We start from the raw sequence: 16,763 nt of genomic DNA, 5'->3' as shown, positions 1-16,763 counted from the left end.
CCTGTGTATAAAACTGGGGTACTGCAGTGGCTCTTTATTTTGCAGACTTTTGCAAGCCTGTTTTTATAACTTCTGTGTTTTGCCCATCCATACCTAGTGTTAAATTTTTACTTTCTTGTGGCTGTCACACTCTTGCTGCCCTTCAGGATTCCCGTGATGTTTTGAAGTTGTTTGGATCCCAGGACAATGCTCTGTATGTTCTTTTTTCATGCTTCAAGTAAGAAAAACATATGATATGAGTGTTCACAGGCATTTAATAAGCTTCTGGGTTGTATTTCAGACCCTGCAACTCAGACTCAGAAAAACTCTGAGAGTGAAGGAGCAGATTTTCAGCTCATCTCACCACAAGGACCATCAGCAGAAAAGAACAGTCATAGATTATCTCCAAACAATGCAGGCAAAAGCACATGGGAGATAATCAGTGGTATGGTACTCATTTTATGCTATTTTACGTCTCAGTAATGCATGGTGAAGGGGACAATCTGTTGTAAATTTCAAAGGACACAGAAGCAGTTCACATAAAAATAGTGTCAGTGTTGTGGGGATTATGGAAATCAAACAGAATTGCTTTTGAACATTGATAAAAATTTGCAGGATTAAGCAGAGTACCAGAGCACTGAATGAATAAAAAGGGAAAATTCTATGCTTGCATGATTGAAGGGAAAGAAATAAAAATTACTTTTTACATCTCTATTAAATTTAGCATTAAGGCCCTTAGTCTCTTATCACCCATTCATTGTTCTTGAGACCTGTGTAACCATATCCTGTGGTGATCTTGGGATAGCACTGCATTAGTTCTGCCACAAACACTTAAATTTCATGAGGGGAGCTTAGAATTAGTCACTGCTATTTATAATATCTTTTAGATTTATTGTAGGCTCAAATCAGCATGTCTTCTTCTGTAGCAGGTGTGCAATACCTTTACAAAGGTAAATTATTCGTCAGCAAGGGAAAAAATAAAATGAGCATTGTTTATAATTTTCCAATCTTATTTATGCAATGTGGAAACCTTCATTAAAATGTTAGACTGCAATTAGAAGCTTTAGTGTGATTCTGACTGTGTAGAAGAACTAATTAGGTGATTTGGTGATCATTCTTGCATTTATCTTGTTCTCTGCAATGTTGTGATTAATTGTTATTTGCATATTTTGCTAAGAAGATACTTGAAATTGTTCATTACAATTGACATGGAAATACTGAGTTTAAAATAAATTCCAGTATAGTTTATGGTGGTGAGATAACAAGATTTGGTTTGGTCCAAATCTTTCACTTGTAGATAGTTAGCCAAATGCTTTACTGACTACAGATTACAGAAGTTGTTGAACTCTGTAGACAACATAAAATGTCATGTTAAAATCTCACAGACTTTTGTCTTCCCTCAGCATATTTTATTAAAAATAAGTACTGGGACATACAAACCCATATTTGCATTTAACTTACCACTGTTCCAAGTAGATGACTTCAGCATCTCTGGAAACAAATGTTAGCCTAAAAAAGCAACATATTCAGGGTAAATACTATACATACAAAAACTGTTACTTAACATTTTTTTTGTGTTTTGATACTCAATTAAAAATGGACTTAAAACCATGGAAAAAAAGTGGTTTAGCACCTTTCTTGCATCAGCATTTATTATGAAATTTTGTCTGTGATTAAGCATCAACAAGTTGCATTAGAATATCCATTCTGTAGAATTAGAATAGGCAGGTGAGGCTGTTAAGGAAGTTGGTTGTTAAGTCAGTAGGCTCTAATAAAAATTAATCCACTCCTCTCTACTCATTCACAGTCCTGTGTGCATAAAAATTACCAGATCCTCATGAAGTAGGTTGAACACTAAATGTATAACCGTACCGTAGAGAGCTCATTACCACAGTCTGAGCTATTAGTGCATATTTGAAAACTGTAAAGACAGCATGATACTTGTCAAATCTGATTTCATAATGGGGGAAAAAGCCTTCTGAATACTAAAGAAGTATATGCTACATATCTCGAGCAAGGCACTGCCACTGAAATCTAGTAAAACATGGCTAAAGCAAAGTGCAGAAGGCTGGGTGCCAAACTGGTCAGAAGACTGCAGAGTGTTGAGATAGGAAAAACTAAAATACCCAAAATATTTCTTAGCTCAGGAAGTCCCGAGGATATTTGTTGTTCTGAAAAATGCATCAAGATGAAATTTTAATATCCTTGCCTTGGAAAAATTTGAGATAGGAGTGTTTCAGACTTAGCACCCAGGATAGTTGGGTAAAAGGTCTCTTTATATACAGGAAAGCTCTCCTGCCAATTGAAGTTTGTGGATAAGCAACATTTTTGTGACATTTCTGCACAGCACTTTTTGAAATTACAGATGTGGCATCACCAGGATCAAAGATATTCACAACACTTGAAAACTTGGGGGCCTGGTTTCCTGTTGGACAAATGATTAGCTATCTGAAAATACTGATTTAGAGCAAGATAATTTTTTAATCGTTAGGTCACAAAATCAAGTGGGTCTTTGTACTCAAACCATCCTAATATTGTGTTCAGCTTCATGTGAAAAGTTAATGAGATCTCTCTTTTGTTTCATTTTTATAAGGGGGATTACTTCAGAAGTGCAGGTTATGTAGACATTAATATATAGTGAAAGCATAAAAACAGCGGAATGTGAGTTTGTGGTTAATATTGGAGATGTGCAGACAGGAATTTAGTTTTTTTTCTTATGGTTTTGCTTGTTTTATTCATGTACAACCTGTCACAGGTAATTCTAATTACCTGACTAAGAAAAATATGTTATTAGAAGACCATGACACCATCTTGAGTGATCAAAGACAGGAGTATTCTAATCTAGTATCCTCCTTTGAAAACTTGTAGTTACTGATCAGAACAAACAGCCATGTGGTTTACAAAATGAAGGGTGGTTCTTAAAAGTTTTGAATAGTCTTATTTATTTCTTGAGGCTCTTGGAAAGACTGGTCCAAAATATTTGTAAAATAAATAGCATTACTTACATATCCACCTTAGAAGTCTTTTATTAATTAAAAGGAAGGTGAGATTTCTGTATATTTATAGAATGGACTTCTTTTATGTATAATAGATGTAATCTACTGGATTGTTTTAGACCAACATGATTATCTAATGTCAAAAGAATTTACTTGAAAAACTTTGTCTAACTATAGTTGGTCTTCATGTAAAGACTAAAAAATAGTTTCTGAAACAAGTAGGTGCAAGCCATGAATGTACAAGGTGTGTTAAATCCCTCTTTTCACTGGTTCCTACTTTTTAGGTTGTGAACAATAAACTGGAAAAAAATCACAGCAATCTGGTAACGAGACAGATGTTTCTCCTGGCATTCTCATTCTTCTTTTGCTTTCATTTATGGTGATTCAGACTTATTTTTTCCCCCCAAAGCTGGTGAATCTACCTGAAATGATAATTAACTTTAACAGAACTGAGAAGAACACTGTAGTAAACTTACTGTCTTCTGTGACTGAAAGCGTTTTATTGTTGCAGTGCTACTTTATTAGTACATTTTTAGTATTTTTATTGAGCCTTTTTTAATATGGTTCATGGTAACTTTGTTTTATGGAGCCAGAAAGTTTCAAGATTTAGTGAATTATCCACACCACAGTACCTTTAATGAAGATAAGGGAGTATTGCATACTTGAGCAATTCTCCTTTTCTCAGATGCTATTTGAGATTTGTTTTAATCAATCAAATAGACATTTTTTTTCTATACCATCATTCCAAACAGTAATATATAAGTTAACAATCAGAGTATAAAAATGGCTTTTTCATGTTTATCTGGTGCACTCAATCTTTAAATCCATTTCTGTAGTTTATTGTTTGTTTTAAAATTGGCAGATTAGTACTGCCTGTATTCAGGGAAGCTTGGTGAAACAGATATCTTCATACATTTTTCATGTCATACCATTTTTCATCAGAGCTGTAGTTGGAAATTGAGATTTAAGCTGTAAGTTCTGTACATAAAAGAAAGTGTAGAATTTCAGCAATGAAGAAAAAGCATACTGTAATATGAACTTTCCTACAACTGCATGTGATTATTTTTCTTTAAATGTCACCCATAAAAATGCCTACGGAAAGAGATAAATAGCCAACTTTAATAAAATTGTTTTCCTAGAAAGAAAATCAGTTGAACAGTTTCAAATCTTTAACAGTTAAACAGTTTCAGATTTTGAAATTGGAGGCTTGCATGTGGTATTTCATAGCCTATGGATTGTTTTGAGCTGTGATCTAGAAATGTTTTGATTAACCTTGCCTCACTTCAAAAGCAGACAGATCTTTTTCATTGCATGCTCCTCCCTCTTCCAACTGCATAAATCTGATAAGCAGAATATTTCTATATTAGAAAAACTTATTTTGCTTATTTCTCCCTTCCAGAGAAAGAAGACCGTGATCAAGGTAAAACATGATTTATATATTTGGCATTAAAATAAGCATTATGTGTTTTAGATGAATGGGTGTTCCCAGAGAGTTTCACTGAGAAGATTCAGATGGATAGGAGTGAGCAGTTTGTAGCTATTGAAGATTCAACCTGTCACAGCTTAACCTCACCACAGAATGCCTCTGTTAAACACTACAGCAATGAAACAGATGCTCACCAAGTGGATAGTAAAGAGATTTTCACATTTTCATCAAGGCCTCGATCAGCGCTTCATGGGAAGTCTCCAAATACGTCACCAGAATGTAGCATTTTCCCTTTGGATTTGAATCAAGACATTAATGGAGTACCTGGGAAAACTCAAACTGAAGATAACTTTGAAGGAGCAGACAGCAGTGAAGAGGTAGGCCACTTTGTACATATAATTCTCGATAAAGTAGTCTTCATCCTAAAACTCCTAGGGTGAGATTGCATCTCCAGGCTAGACTGAGATTGTAAATAATTTTTTCCACATATACCTACAGGAAGATTTGGTCTTGTCAGGTTTCTGTGTCTAAGCAGTAGCCAAGTGCTCCTGCTTTTAAGGCACAATGTTAATGACCAGTCTAGAAGGCTGACGCACAAGTGACTGGTAAAAGATCCTTATCTTCTTTAAAAAGACTTAGGAGGTGATATAAATTAAAACTTCGTTTTGTCTATGTACCAGAGGTGTGCTAGGGAACAGCCTTTGTTTCACTCAGTATCTTTGGATGCAGACTGCAGTAAATGGGATCAGCACTGAGGCTGGAGATGCATTAGACTTACAAAGCTAGAAGATAATTACAATAAACATATTCAACAAGCTAACAAATTATCAAGGTTTTTTTTCTCAGTCTAACTAAGATATTACTAATTCATAGTTAAGCCTTTCTTTCATGCGAAAGAAGTCACTGAACAAAAAAATTACTTAGCAGTCATATTTTGCCCAAATTCATTTTCTTCCTCGTACAGATACATTCTGTGTTGCATCTTGAATTCAGCTTTATACTGATAGTCTGGATGCACAGTTACTATTTCAATTGCTCTACTTTACATTACTTAAATTTTATTTCAAGAACTGGACAGAGGATCCTGGTAAAGTCCTCATGGTTGAACGTGTGACTGCTAACTTAGTATCTGTTAGCACAGTTTGAGGTATCTTTGCAAAATTACCAAATTCTTTAGCCCAACCATAACATGTTTCCTATTGCACTTATATGGCAGAGTATTTCACTGACTAAATTCTATTTATTCGTGCAGTATTTTAAAAAATGTTAGTCTTATTGGCTGAAATAAGCTACATTGTTACAGGTTTTCACACTGTTATTGTTTATCATGATCATTGTATTACAGCTTTCTTTGAAATTCAGGTACATCCTAAAATTTAAATGGACTACACAGAGGTTTGGGAAGTTACCAGCATTCTAAACATGGGCATCTTTCTTGCTTTGTTTCCTGGGTTTAGGATGACAACAATGAATGCATCCAGGGTACTGAGAACTTTGAGATCTGCCACAGCAGAGAAGGAACATCTGAATCAGCAGTTTCTGGAGAGATCCCATTAAAGAGTATGTCATGGAGAGATGAATACTGGAAGAATAAGGGAGACAGGAAGCAGAACCTTGAAGAGACCATCTTACCAAAACCACAGAGTTCCACTGAGAGAACAAGAGATTCTGTTAGCTCTCAGAGAAGCTTAAAGCCCACCCTTTCTCGTTCTCCAACTGGAAGTAAATCTGAGTTCTTTAAAGTAATTCCAAATGGATCTGAAAAAACTGAAAGTTATCAAGGAGTTTCTGGTCAATTAAAAAGATCCATCAATAAAAAATCTCTGAGGAAAATCTCAAGAGAAAATTCATGCCTGACAACACAGACTCAGGTAAGTGAATTTTTTTTTCTTTGAAATTACATTATTAGATTCTATAAAGAAGCTATATTAGATAAACATATTTGCATGAAGTGAGAAATAATACATCTTTCATACAGATAGTCTGGTTTCATCATAACAATACTAAACTTAGTCTGTTGAAAGTAGATTTCATAGGTTTTTGTGCAGACAAAATAGTACTCCAAATAATACAGAAACACAGAGGTTTCTAGATAAAATGAGGTGTCATCGAGCAACTTATATTTTGGAAATATGTGAGTTAGAAAGTAGTTTTGGGCTGAAACATTATAAAGTAAAATTGTCAGACTTTGAATGTATGTATTAACTATATATTAATATATAGATATATATCCTCTCCAGCAGTGGGCAGAAGTAGATGGGGAAAAAACAGTGCAAGGACAGAGCAAGCACCCAGTGACACCTCCCCAGCGTGCCCTACAGGCTTCCTTCCAGCAGTCCATAGTGTAGCAATGTCTTCACTGAAAGGTGGAGTTGCTTTTTGTATGTGTGTGGCCTTTGCCTTGTGACAGTTAATTTCAGAGTCAGAAGCAAAGAAGTGCTGACATATAATAATTATTAAGTACAGTGAGACAATATGGGAATGTGGTTTTTTTGGTTTTTTTTTTTTTTTTGGCTGTGGGCATTTAATTGTTTTATTTCTGTTTTGAAGCAATGTTGGTTTTTTTTTGTTTTTTTTTTAAGACTTACATTTGAAAGGATAGTTTCATGTGAAAGAATATTAGCATGGGAGTTTACAGAGAAGTAGGTTCTTCCAACCTGCTCATGTGGAGGACTCGTAAAGAAAAAAAATGCTTAACTAACTCTTCCTACAATCGATTTGCTAATTACTTAATACTCTTTAAGGACCCAGTTGCTTGCAATGTTTTATTCATGTTTTAATAGAGTTCTCTATTATTAAATTCAAATATTTTTAATTAAGAAAGAAGTACATCCCTCTGGGTAATATTGCAAGCATGTAGATAGTTGGTAATTAAAGTTTTCTGCACGTATAACTACATTCAAACAATTCTGAATAAATCGTTTGAACCTAGAAGAATGTAAATGTCATTAATATGAAAAAATGCTTTAAACAAAAGGTTAATCTAGCAAAAGATTTACGTACTTACTAAAAATACTTAAACGAAAGGGAAGGATATGCAAAAAAACAAAATAAGCTTTTAATTACTAAATGAAATATTAATTTTAAACAAATTTACAAGTACTGAGAAATTACTATTTACAACAGAAGTTTCTCCTAAATTACAAAGTGAACTTAATCTCAAATTCAGTTTTCAAATTCTCTCTTGAAAATTGGCTAAGCAATATAAATTTTGTGAAGAGCCTTTTTGTAGTAGTCATCTGAAGTGACAGAAATAATTAGTCCAAACAATTTCTCCTTTATTGTGAGGAGTTTACTGTACACAATGTTTGAGAAATTTGTCATTAATCTTTATTCCTTTCTTAGCATGGTATTTGTATGGTGAGACCACTGCAAGAAAAGAAAACACAGTGAGAATTTGAAATAAGCTGAGGAGAAAAAAAAAAAATTAGAATTATTTTGATAGGAATTTACAGATAAAATACTGGTGGTTTAAACTTAGTGGTGGTAAACAAGAATTCCAGCAAGAAAAGGGGATCAGATGGACAGTAGTGCTTTTCTGATTCCTAGAAAATATAGGTTTATTAAGGTATATGGAACTTTCTAAAAAGAAAAAATTACTGTGTGCCACTGAAAATAACCTCCTCTTTCGGCACTGAGGTCATGTACTTTTTATAGTGAGAGTCAGCGCTTTACATGTGAAATACATATCTTTATTTTTCCTTAAAATAAGGAAATCAATGGCCAATGTATAGTATCTTGTGTGGGCTGGATGCATCATACCTCTGTGGAGCTGAATAATTCAACCCATGTAATATTTTCAGCCAATGATTTTAAAGAAAAATGAAATACAGTGATGTTTATTTTCAGATCTATATGCTAGCCAGTTACCAAGAGATCTTTTAAAATACAGTGCTGACATGTGTAGCTTTCAGAAGACATTTTATGCTGTGCTTGACAAATAACTGAATGTGGTGTTTGTGATACTATGTTAACTGTGCTATTTGGTTTATTTCAAGATTTGCATTTAGTGCTTAAGTAATTTTAGCTGCTGGATTTTTGAGCTTCTGACAGCCTGCTTTTATTTTTGTTTTTAATTGCATTGGAACAGCAACTTCATCAAACATCCTGAATCCAAAGTGCAGTCCACAATAATGTCTGTGTTATTTGCAGATAATTACAGGAAGGAAGAATATGCTTGATCTTCATAGCTGAACAGAAATCTGATAACTAATCTTATCTACTAAACGTTTTGTTTCTCTTTTTTGCGTTGCAGCTTCTTGAACATTCACCAAGAGATTCCCAGGAGTATGTTTCATTCATATGTTCTGTTCAGTGATCCTGTCTGTATTGTTGACTTTCCCAATTTATTTCATAGGAATATGAATGGGAAAGCTACCAGTCCAATAGACTGAGCTCATCTGAACTACAGATGCTGGCTAGCATGAAGAGACAACAAAATGAAGAATTGAGGGATACTGAGATCTCACATGGGCTGAGTGCATCCCAGATAGACAACTGCAATGTTAGCATAAGTACAAGCAGTGATGATACAGGAACCTGGAACTCTTGTTTCCCACCAGTAAGTCTAAAACTACAGTATTTTCTCTAAAAATTTCTCTCAGTTCTGAGACTCAGAGGTCTTGAATATTAAAATTGCTTTGAGTAGCTTTGAAACCATAACGAACGGTTTTTAGAACTAATCAGTGTGTGCACTTCCAACAGGTTCTGTAGTACCATCATGGACAAAGAGCAAACCTAATATATGTATTTTCCTTCCTAGAATCCTAAATAATCATGCAGGCTGTAGGGCTTGTCACAATAGTGGCTGACAACCTGCAGGTGTGTGATATAATAGTAAAAAATACTTCTAAAATGAATGAAACCCAGATAAACCAGTCAGCAACTTGGTTACAGTGTCATGGAAAATAATTGCTTCTTACAATGATTAAGTCTCATTACTGAAAAGGTAGCTGTTTAAAGAGATGAAGCAGGAGAACAGAGGCAAAAATCTGCAGTAGTTCTGAGCACTTACTATGTCATCCTTCTGTATTTTACTCCTTGTATCATTATTTGTCCTGCTATAAAGTGGTACAAAATCACACACAGCTGCTCTGAGGCAGAGTACTATTATAAGGAGTGTTTCAGTCCACCAAAGAGCACTGAATGTATGAAGTCACTGAATAACATTTTAGCAACTATATAAAGGTACTTGCAGGAGCTGCTACAGAACTATACAACTTCATACTCCATTTATATCTCAGCAAAATAGTTTTTACTTATCAAGTCAAGCACATAAACCCAACTCGCAGAGGCAGATCCAACATTAGAAGAGTAGACACTGCTGTGTTACCCCACTGTAAACTGTTGTATGTTAAATGCCTGAAAAATGTAGGTGCAAATTACCTCCAGGAATCTGTAGAGCCTGTATTAGCCATCTTTCCATAATGAATGATCAACACAGCATTGGAACTTTGTAGTACTCTGGTAAAGTTTCAAATGAAAAGAGGTAAATAAATAAGTGAATAATTCTGTATGGTTTAGAGAGTAATACCTTCCAGGTTGTCAGAGAAACATTAGTTGGTTTTAACTATTTGAGATACATCAGCGTTACACATTCAGTTGGTTTCATCATATTTCTGATGTGTTTTCAGAGTACGCATTAAATAAATTCAAACATGGTGTAACTCTGCAAGACTTGACAAATGGAACTCAATGAAATAAAGAGAACAGCAGTCTCATTAATTTTTGAGTACTTTAATTATAAGGAAATAGATAAGAATATTTAGACATGTCAGATTTGGTTAATACAAAATACAGGACTAAAACAAAATGTACTTTTAAAATTAAATGTACTGTTTCGGTATTCAGTGAAGCACAATGTGATTGCAGAGGCAGCTCTTGGATCTTACTGCCTTGATCAGCTTCTTTAGCTTCAGACTAATAGCATCAGTCTAAAAAGTGGTTAGATATAATAGGTTAGTCATTTAAATTGTAATTTCATATAGCTGTAGTTTTTAGTGTTGGAAATCTATTGGCCATCTTTCTCTACATAAATCAAGTGTGAAAGGGATCATATTTGTCTTTGAGAAGTTTTTCAAATTTCATTCAGCTGACTGGAGTGTTGGTGTGTCTTACACATACAGCCTTGACAGTTTTCTCCTTTGCATTTTGAATGATAGGCACTGAGGTTTTAAGATTTAGTAGAAAGAACATCATTTCCAGATGAGAAATTAGAAAGCAGACCTAATCTTTTTAAGATAAGGACTAATCATTTAGTCCCTTGCTACAAGGACTGCTGAAATACAACTTCTGTGGTCCTCCCTACCTGTATACCTCTGCATTTCTGCAAAGGCACTGTACCAGTGCACTGTCAGTCCTCAAGTGTCTATTAATTCAATTAATATGTTCTTTCTGAGATAGCTGATGTGGCACCAGCTATTCATAGGTGTGGTACAAGTTTTTTTGAAGTATGGAATTTTGTGCTTAACACTGCCTGATGCAACTCTGTTCCAGTATTTGGAAAATATTGGAGTATTTGGAGTATTCATGTGTGAGTGATAATTCGTTTTCTACGCCTTTAGTGTATAAGAGGGCTATAGACAATTATAATTTAATCACCCCAAGTTGCATTAACACAGAAGCTTTTAAAAGAGTAGTGGGGAGCATTTTTGGTATCCTGGTGTTAAATTTTAGTATATCTTGATATGCTTACAAGGTTTCAGAAGACTGCAAGAATAGTGGTGCTGTGCCAGCATTCAAGTAACTGAAATAAAAAAGTTAATGTAGGCCAGTTAGTCTGATATAATTGTCAAAACAGTGAAAAAAATATACATGGGATTCAGTTAAAAGAGATTTCAAGTGCAGTAAGATGCTTAATAATAGTCAGGATCGCTCTGTAGAAAATACCTAGTATCTAAAAAAAAATTTAAATCTACATTAAATGTAAAAGGAATCTAAATCTAAAATATCTAATTTAATTGATAAAACTGCCATTGGTAAGAAAACTGTTTACATGTAAGACCATTGCACCTGTTTGTTGAAAAATGAGCAGCATATTGATAAAGCCCACCTTGAATGACTTTGGAACTGGTCACCTGACAAATACCAGAAGCAGTCAGCAGGGATTGATCTGACACTGTACTCTGGGGGACCCACTTCAGATCTAGAAGTGAATGATCTGTGATGTGTGGTTTTGAGTGTTTTTGGTTGGTGCTCAACACTTCATTAGCCTGTGATAGGCATACAGTCTAATTCTGTTCTCATTCTTCTCTCTGGCTTTCAAATGTATAAATATGTCAGATAATTTCATAGAGTTGTTTTCAGTGAATCCCCACACAGAGCATTCACATGTGGAATAAATGTGTTACTGAATGCATGAGCAGTCTACATGACTTCAAGATCAAAATACAGCATAGGTAGAGTGATCAGAATAGATCCAAAGGTGTCTTCATCTGGATTTCAATCTTCTGCCATCTAGGGTCTTGTAGGATCTAAAATGAGTAAAGTCATTGTTTCTTCAGCTTCCAGTTTTAACTAAATTTTACTTGTATGTATATTTATTCCTTATTTATAATATGAAAAAAAATACAGGTGTAGAATAATAAAAAAAAAATTGTCATTTACCTTTAGTACCATCATCACTTGAGTTGAGCCAAGAGAATTTGCAAATGATCTCTCCTTCCAAAATTAGAGATACAGACAGCAGGAAAAAAATTCTATATATCTGTACCTATCTTCCAGTTACTCGTGAAAAATTATTTTAAGATTGGAGTATATAGAAAAGAAATAGAAATAATTCCCATATTGTAATTTGAGAAATTAAGAACAGTTTGAATTTGTCATGATTAAACTTTCGTGCTTATGTCTTTTAAAATTGTATCTTTCTGATTATATAAAACACTAGTATCTACTGCTTTCTCTGACATCCTTCATAGATAGATATCAAGTATTTTTATTCCAAATTATTGTTCATTTTAGACATTTTTGTCCCTTAGTGGAATCTATGGCAACAGCACCACCAGAAGGCAGTTTTTTGTGTTTCTTTCTTTTTTAAATAGCTATGATTTCTTGCAAGGCAGGGCAGGATATAATCACACTGGACAGCAAAGTATGTATCAAAGTAGTATTTAATATAGAAAACACATTTTTAGTGCATTTATTTTTTTCATAAATTGCCATTGTTAGCCTGATTTCCAGATTAATTGAAAATTCTGATGTTAGTGGCTCTAGTGGATCTAAGTAATTTTACATTCTCTTGACTGTAAAGGCTCATAGATCAGTCTTTCCGTTAAGCTGCAGTTAGAACAGATGCCTTTAAACTACTCTAAAAATGTACTTTATATCCTACAGTAGTTTACCAAGAAGTGAATATATTCTATCAGGAGAAATGGTTGAAGTGTAAGTTGTTTAGCAGCTGTTGTAAACTATGGCAACCAAAAAGGAACTAGCTATCAGTTTTAAATAAGAAGAACTTCTAGTTTAAAATGGATTTCCTTTGAAGAATTATAAACCCTTGTAAAATGTGCCTGGGGCACAGGTCCAAATCAATAATATGTGCATATAGAAGTATTTTAAAATGCGTTGTTTCCCCTTCATTTACCTAAATTTTTGTTAAGTCTTAAGGTGAGTGAAATTCCTTGTTAGATTTGCAGCAATATGAATGACACTTATCTAGATACTGCAGAGTATAATGGGAAGTTTATACCCGTGCATATAAATACTGGCCAAGAAAAATTGAAAAACTTACAACTTAGTTCTTAAATGCCTTGCTTTATTCGAGTGAGACCTTCCTGCCCTGTCAGGGAATTGGCCCATTCAATTTCTTGGAGAACTGTTTTCATACTTCAGACACCACTTCAGATACAGGAAAATATTCTGGAGAAAGATCTTATATGAGAGAATTCAGGGTGTCTTCCTGCATATGTCCCCTGATTCTCAGTCAGAAATGGAAAGGGGAAGGAACATCTACCTAGATTGCTCACTGATACATTCTAAAAGCTTGTAGTGGCATAATTCTCCATTAGCAGACTCCAAAATATTCTCACCATGATCTGTCTTCTGAGTAAAGAGTACTCACAGACAAGAAAGATTACTTGTTCCCCAAGCAACTTCCTAAATATAAATTCAGTCACATAAGCCTTGATCTGCAAAATATTTGAAAAAGTACTTCTAGGTTTCATACCTAATTTGTCGAAGCTCTTCTGGCCTCTTGTGTGATGTTTCAGTAAAAAAAAGGAAAAAAAAAGCCACTTAACACAAAAATGTTCTGGCAGAACTGAAGTCTGACAGACAAGAGGAGTGATATTTAAACCCAGAATTATTCCGACTGAGAGCTCAGTTTGACAACCCCTGGAGGGATCTGCTCACATCAAGTCAAATTGCAAAACTGAGGCAGACTATTCTTTACTATGAAATGAGACTAAAAATTATTTAGACAGATATTCCAGTTCATAGACACTGACTGATTCACTTTCTGTCTCATTCTCAGTCTTCCCCTAGCCATCATTTGGGAATTGCACTATCCACCACCAGGCAGTGGCTTATATTGGGAGTAATTAGGATGTCATTCAGCCTGAACATATATTTTACAGCATCCTTCTTTGTTTCCTGAAACCATGAGAATGTATTAATTTTGTTACTGATTTATGTACAAAAAAAACCCCCCTCAATTACTTTCATAATGCTAAGAGGTTTTTTTAACATTTCACATACTAAATAATACAAGTATTGTTAATGTATGCTTGGGTTTTCACTTTTGCATTTGCTTTGGTGGTTTGGTTAGAACTGCTTTAGAGGTGTGTGACAGAGTATAGAGGTATAGTGGCAGGGGGGTCTCTTCTGGAGGCACTACCTATATACTTTGTATTTCTGAATTTTGATACTAGTTTATGAATATTGATCCTTCTTGCAAATAACTTTTTAATGGCACAAACCAAATGTATTTTAAAGCCTTCGGGGCACAGATGTACAGTGGGTTGGTAAATTCTGAAAAATCTGGAAAATGATGTTTTTTATGAATAGTCATACAGCTCATGAATGGCATAGTCCAGATTTTAAATTGGCAGTGCCATGGAGAAGCATACAGGCCTCAGTAAACTTCACTTGGGACTGCTAAGATTGCATTGCTTCTGAGTAAAGAGGAACCATGCCTGCCAGCTCTGGTACCTTTGGTCTAGTCTTAACAATGGTTGGTTCTTCTGCACAGGTCCTACTGACAGTCCCTGAACCATGATTTCTATACACATACAGTCCAGATTTTTCTATCAGACGAGACTTTGCCACCTCTCCCCCTCTGAAGTTTTCTGACTGTCCCAACAGTCACAGAGAGTAGAAAAATGGCCATGTTGCCAACTCCTCATTTCATAGGTATTTCCACCTAGATGAGAATCATCTGTTTAATTGTAGTTTTGTACGGTAAAGATCAGAATATCCTTTTTTAATTTCACAGATAAGAAAAAAGACTGTAAAACTCTTATATCAGAAGCTGAAAACATGTATGCTTATAAAAGATCTCTTATATACTACTCATCCCGAAAGAATATTTGCAAAGCTATATTCTCACTGTTATTTCTTGTTTTCCACAGCCCGTCAGTCAGGAGCATCACTATCAGAAAGAAATGAGCCCACTTTCTCATTCTAACCCACGGTAAGATTCCATTTATAGCCCAGGCAGTAAGGATTCAGTTAAGAGCATTCCGAATATTAAATGTGACATTCCTGGATTTAATCTCAAATCTCTTTTCTATTGCAACCTCCTCTCAGAGGGCTTTACTATTGCTCGTTGTAGTCATTGTCCTCAGCATGGCTGCTTTGGTCTGGGATGCAGAACTGAATTCTGTATGTTTTGGGTGTACCACTTTGTGTTTAAAATACTTGGTACAGGCTTTGCTCCTACACCTGCTTTGATGTGCGATTCAGCAAATCTCCCTCATCTGACATAAATACATTCTCACTGATTTCTTTCTCCCTCCCTCCCTCCCTCACTCCCTTCCTCTCTGTTTTGAGGGCTTAGAACTAGAATTCTGTACATGACTGTAGTTGTTAGGGAATCCATTTGTTAGAAAAGATTGTAATGATACTGAGTTAAACAGGTTTTTTTCAATAGATAGGTCAGTCAGGTCATGGTGTTACAGTGCTGTGAGACAGTTCAAAGGGATCCTGTCTGACTGTTTTGTTTGGAATCAGCAACAAGATCCCCATAACTTTAATATTAGGTAAGGTGGTGATTTGAATACAAGGGGGGGAAGTAACTTGGGAAAATAATCAAATTCAGACATCAAAGTTAGTTGTCCCGTTTCAGAACTCCATTGTCCCTGTAAAACCCAACATCACATTGTCAATTTTTAACAGCCTGAACAAGAAGTGTACTTACTTTAAAGAGTAGCTCTCTTTCACTTTGTCTTGGTGTAATTAATGTGGATTTTGCTTGTCCAAGTCTTAACTATACAATGTATGTGTGGTGGGAGGGCTAAGAGGGCATTTCAGATGCAACATTTTTATCTTTTAGCAACAGTCTAAAATGTTTTATAATGCACTGCCAGATACTTGTTCAGGATGCTGTGCATTGCTCCTTACATGGATGTTTTTATTCACTTGTCTCATTTTCCATCCACGTTTTTGTTATCTTCTTTATTGATTTTATGAAGTGAACACTATGAAAATTGCTGTTCAGATTCACCCAGAAGCCTCAGTTGCTGCAACATGCAGCCATATATTTCCTAGTGCTGTTTCCATATTACTGGAGTTAAAGTATAATCCTGGAATCCTGTTCTGTTTCACATATAAATCAAAGTGCTCGTGTTGGTCTAGAAAACCTCACTGCTTTGGGTGCTGGTTATCAAAAGAACTATCTCTGACCTTCTGGGTTCCTGCAATGGATAAAGTGGATGGAGATACTTGACTGTAATGCAATGACCAAATCAGATACCTTGTGACTGACACTGTTGAGGATTTTTTCAGACCAGAATCAGTTTCATAATTCTGATGGCATACAATTGCCTGTATTTTAGTGCAAGCTAATGTATTTGTCTTCTTTTTGCCCATGCATTGACTGAGTCAGGTTTTATTAAGTTATTTTTCTGCATGTGCTAAAGCAGTTTGGTACTCTGTACATTTCATATGCTGAAAAACAGAACACCATTATCTGTAAAAATAAAGCATTTCATATCAACCTAATATGATCAACAGTGAAAGCCTGTGTATCCATATAATAAAATTTAAAACAAAATAGTATAAATTACAACTTGGTTCTTATGCTATTTTAATCCAGTACACACAGTAGACTTAAATTTCTCAAGAAATCATCTTTGAGCAATGCAGGCAAAGAATTCATAAAATACCTGACTTGCAAGTACCTCATAAATTCAGTATCCCTTGTGAAC

At 34.9% G+C, this 16,763-nt stretch overlaps 1 protein-coding gene across 4 annotated transcripts in view; it reads left to right on the top strand.

The window, feature by feature from the left end:
- CFAP20DC (CFAP20 domain containing) overlaps positions 1–16,763 on the top strand; it is a 50,931-nt gene that overhangs the window by 22,043 nt on the left and 12,125 nt on the right. For all 4 annotated transcript variants that reach the window (XM_071756137.1, XM_071756139.1, XM_071756140.1 and 1 more), the window contains 5 exons: positions 281–424; positions 4,447–4,778; positions 5,859–6,272; positions 8,759–8,962; positions 14,967–15,028. In XM_071756137.1, coding sequence (XP_071612238.1) covers positions 281–424; positions 4,447–4,778; positions 5,859–6,272; positions 8,759–8,962; positions 14,967–15,028 — 1,156 coding nt within the window. The remainder of the gene's footprint in view (positions 1–280; positions 425–4,446; positions 4,779–5,858; positions 6,273–8,758; positions 8,963–14,966; positions 15,029–16,763) is intronic.

This window comes from Heliangelus exortis, chromosome 12 (genome assembly GCF_036169615.1).
Source record: "Heliangelus exortis chromosome 12, bHelExo1.hap1, whole genome shotgun sequence".
Classification (NCBI taxonomy): Eukaryota; Metazoa; Chordata; class Aves; order Apodiformes; family Trochilidae; genus Heliangelus; species Heliangelus exortis.
The sequence above is the reverse complement of the archived record's forward strand: the minus strand, read 5'-3'. Positions and strand labels throughout refer to the sequence as shown.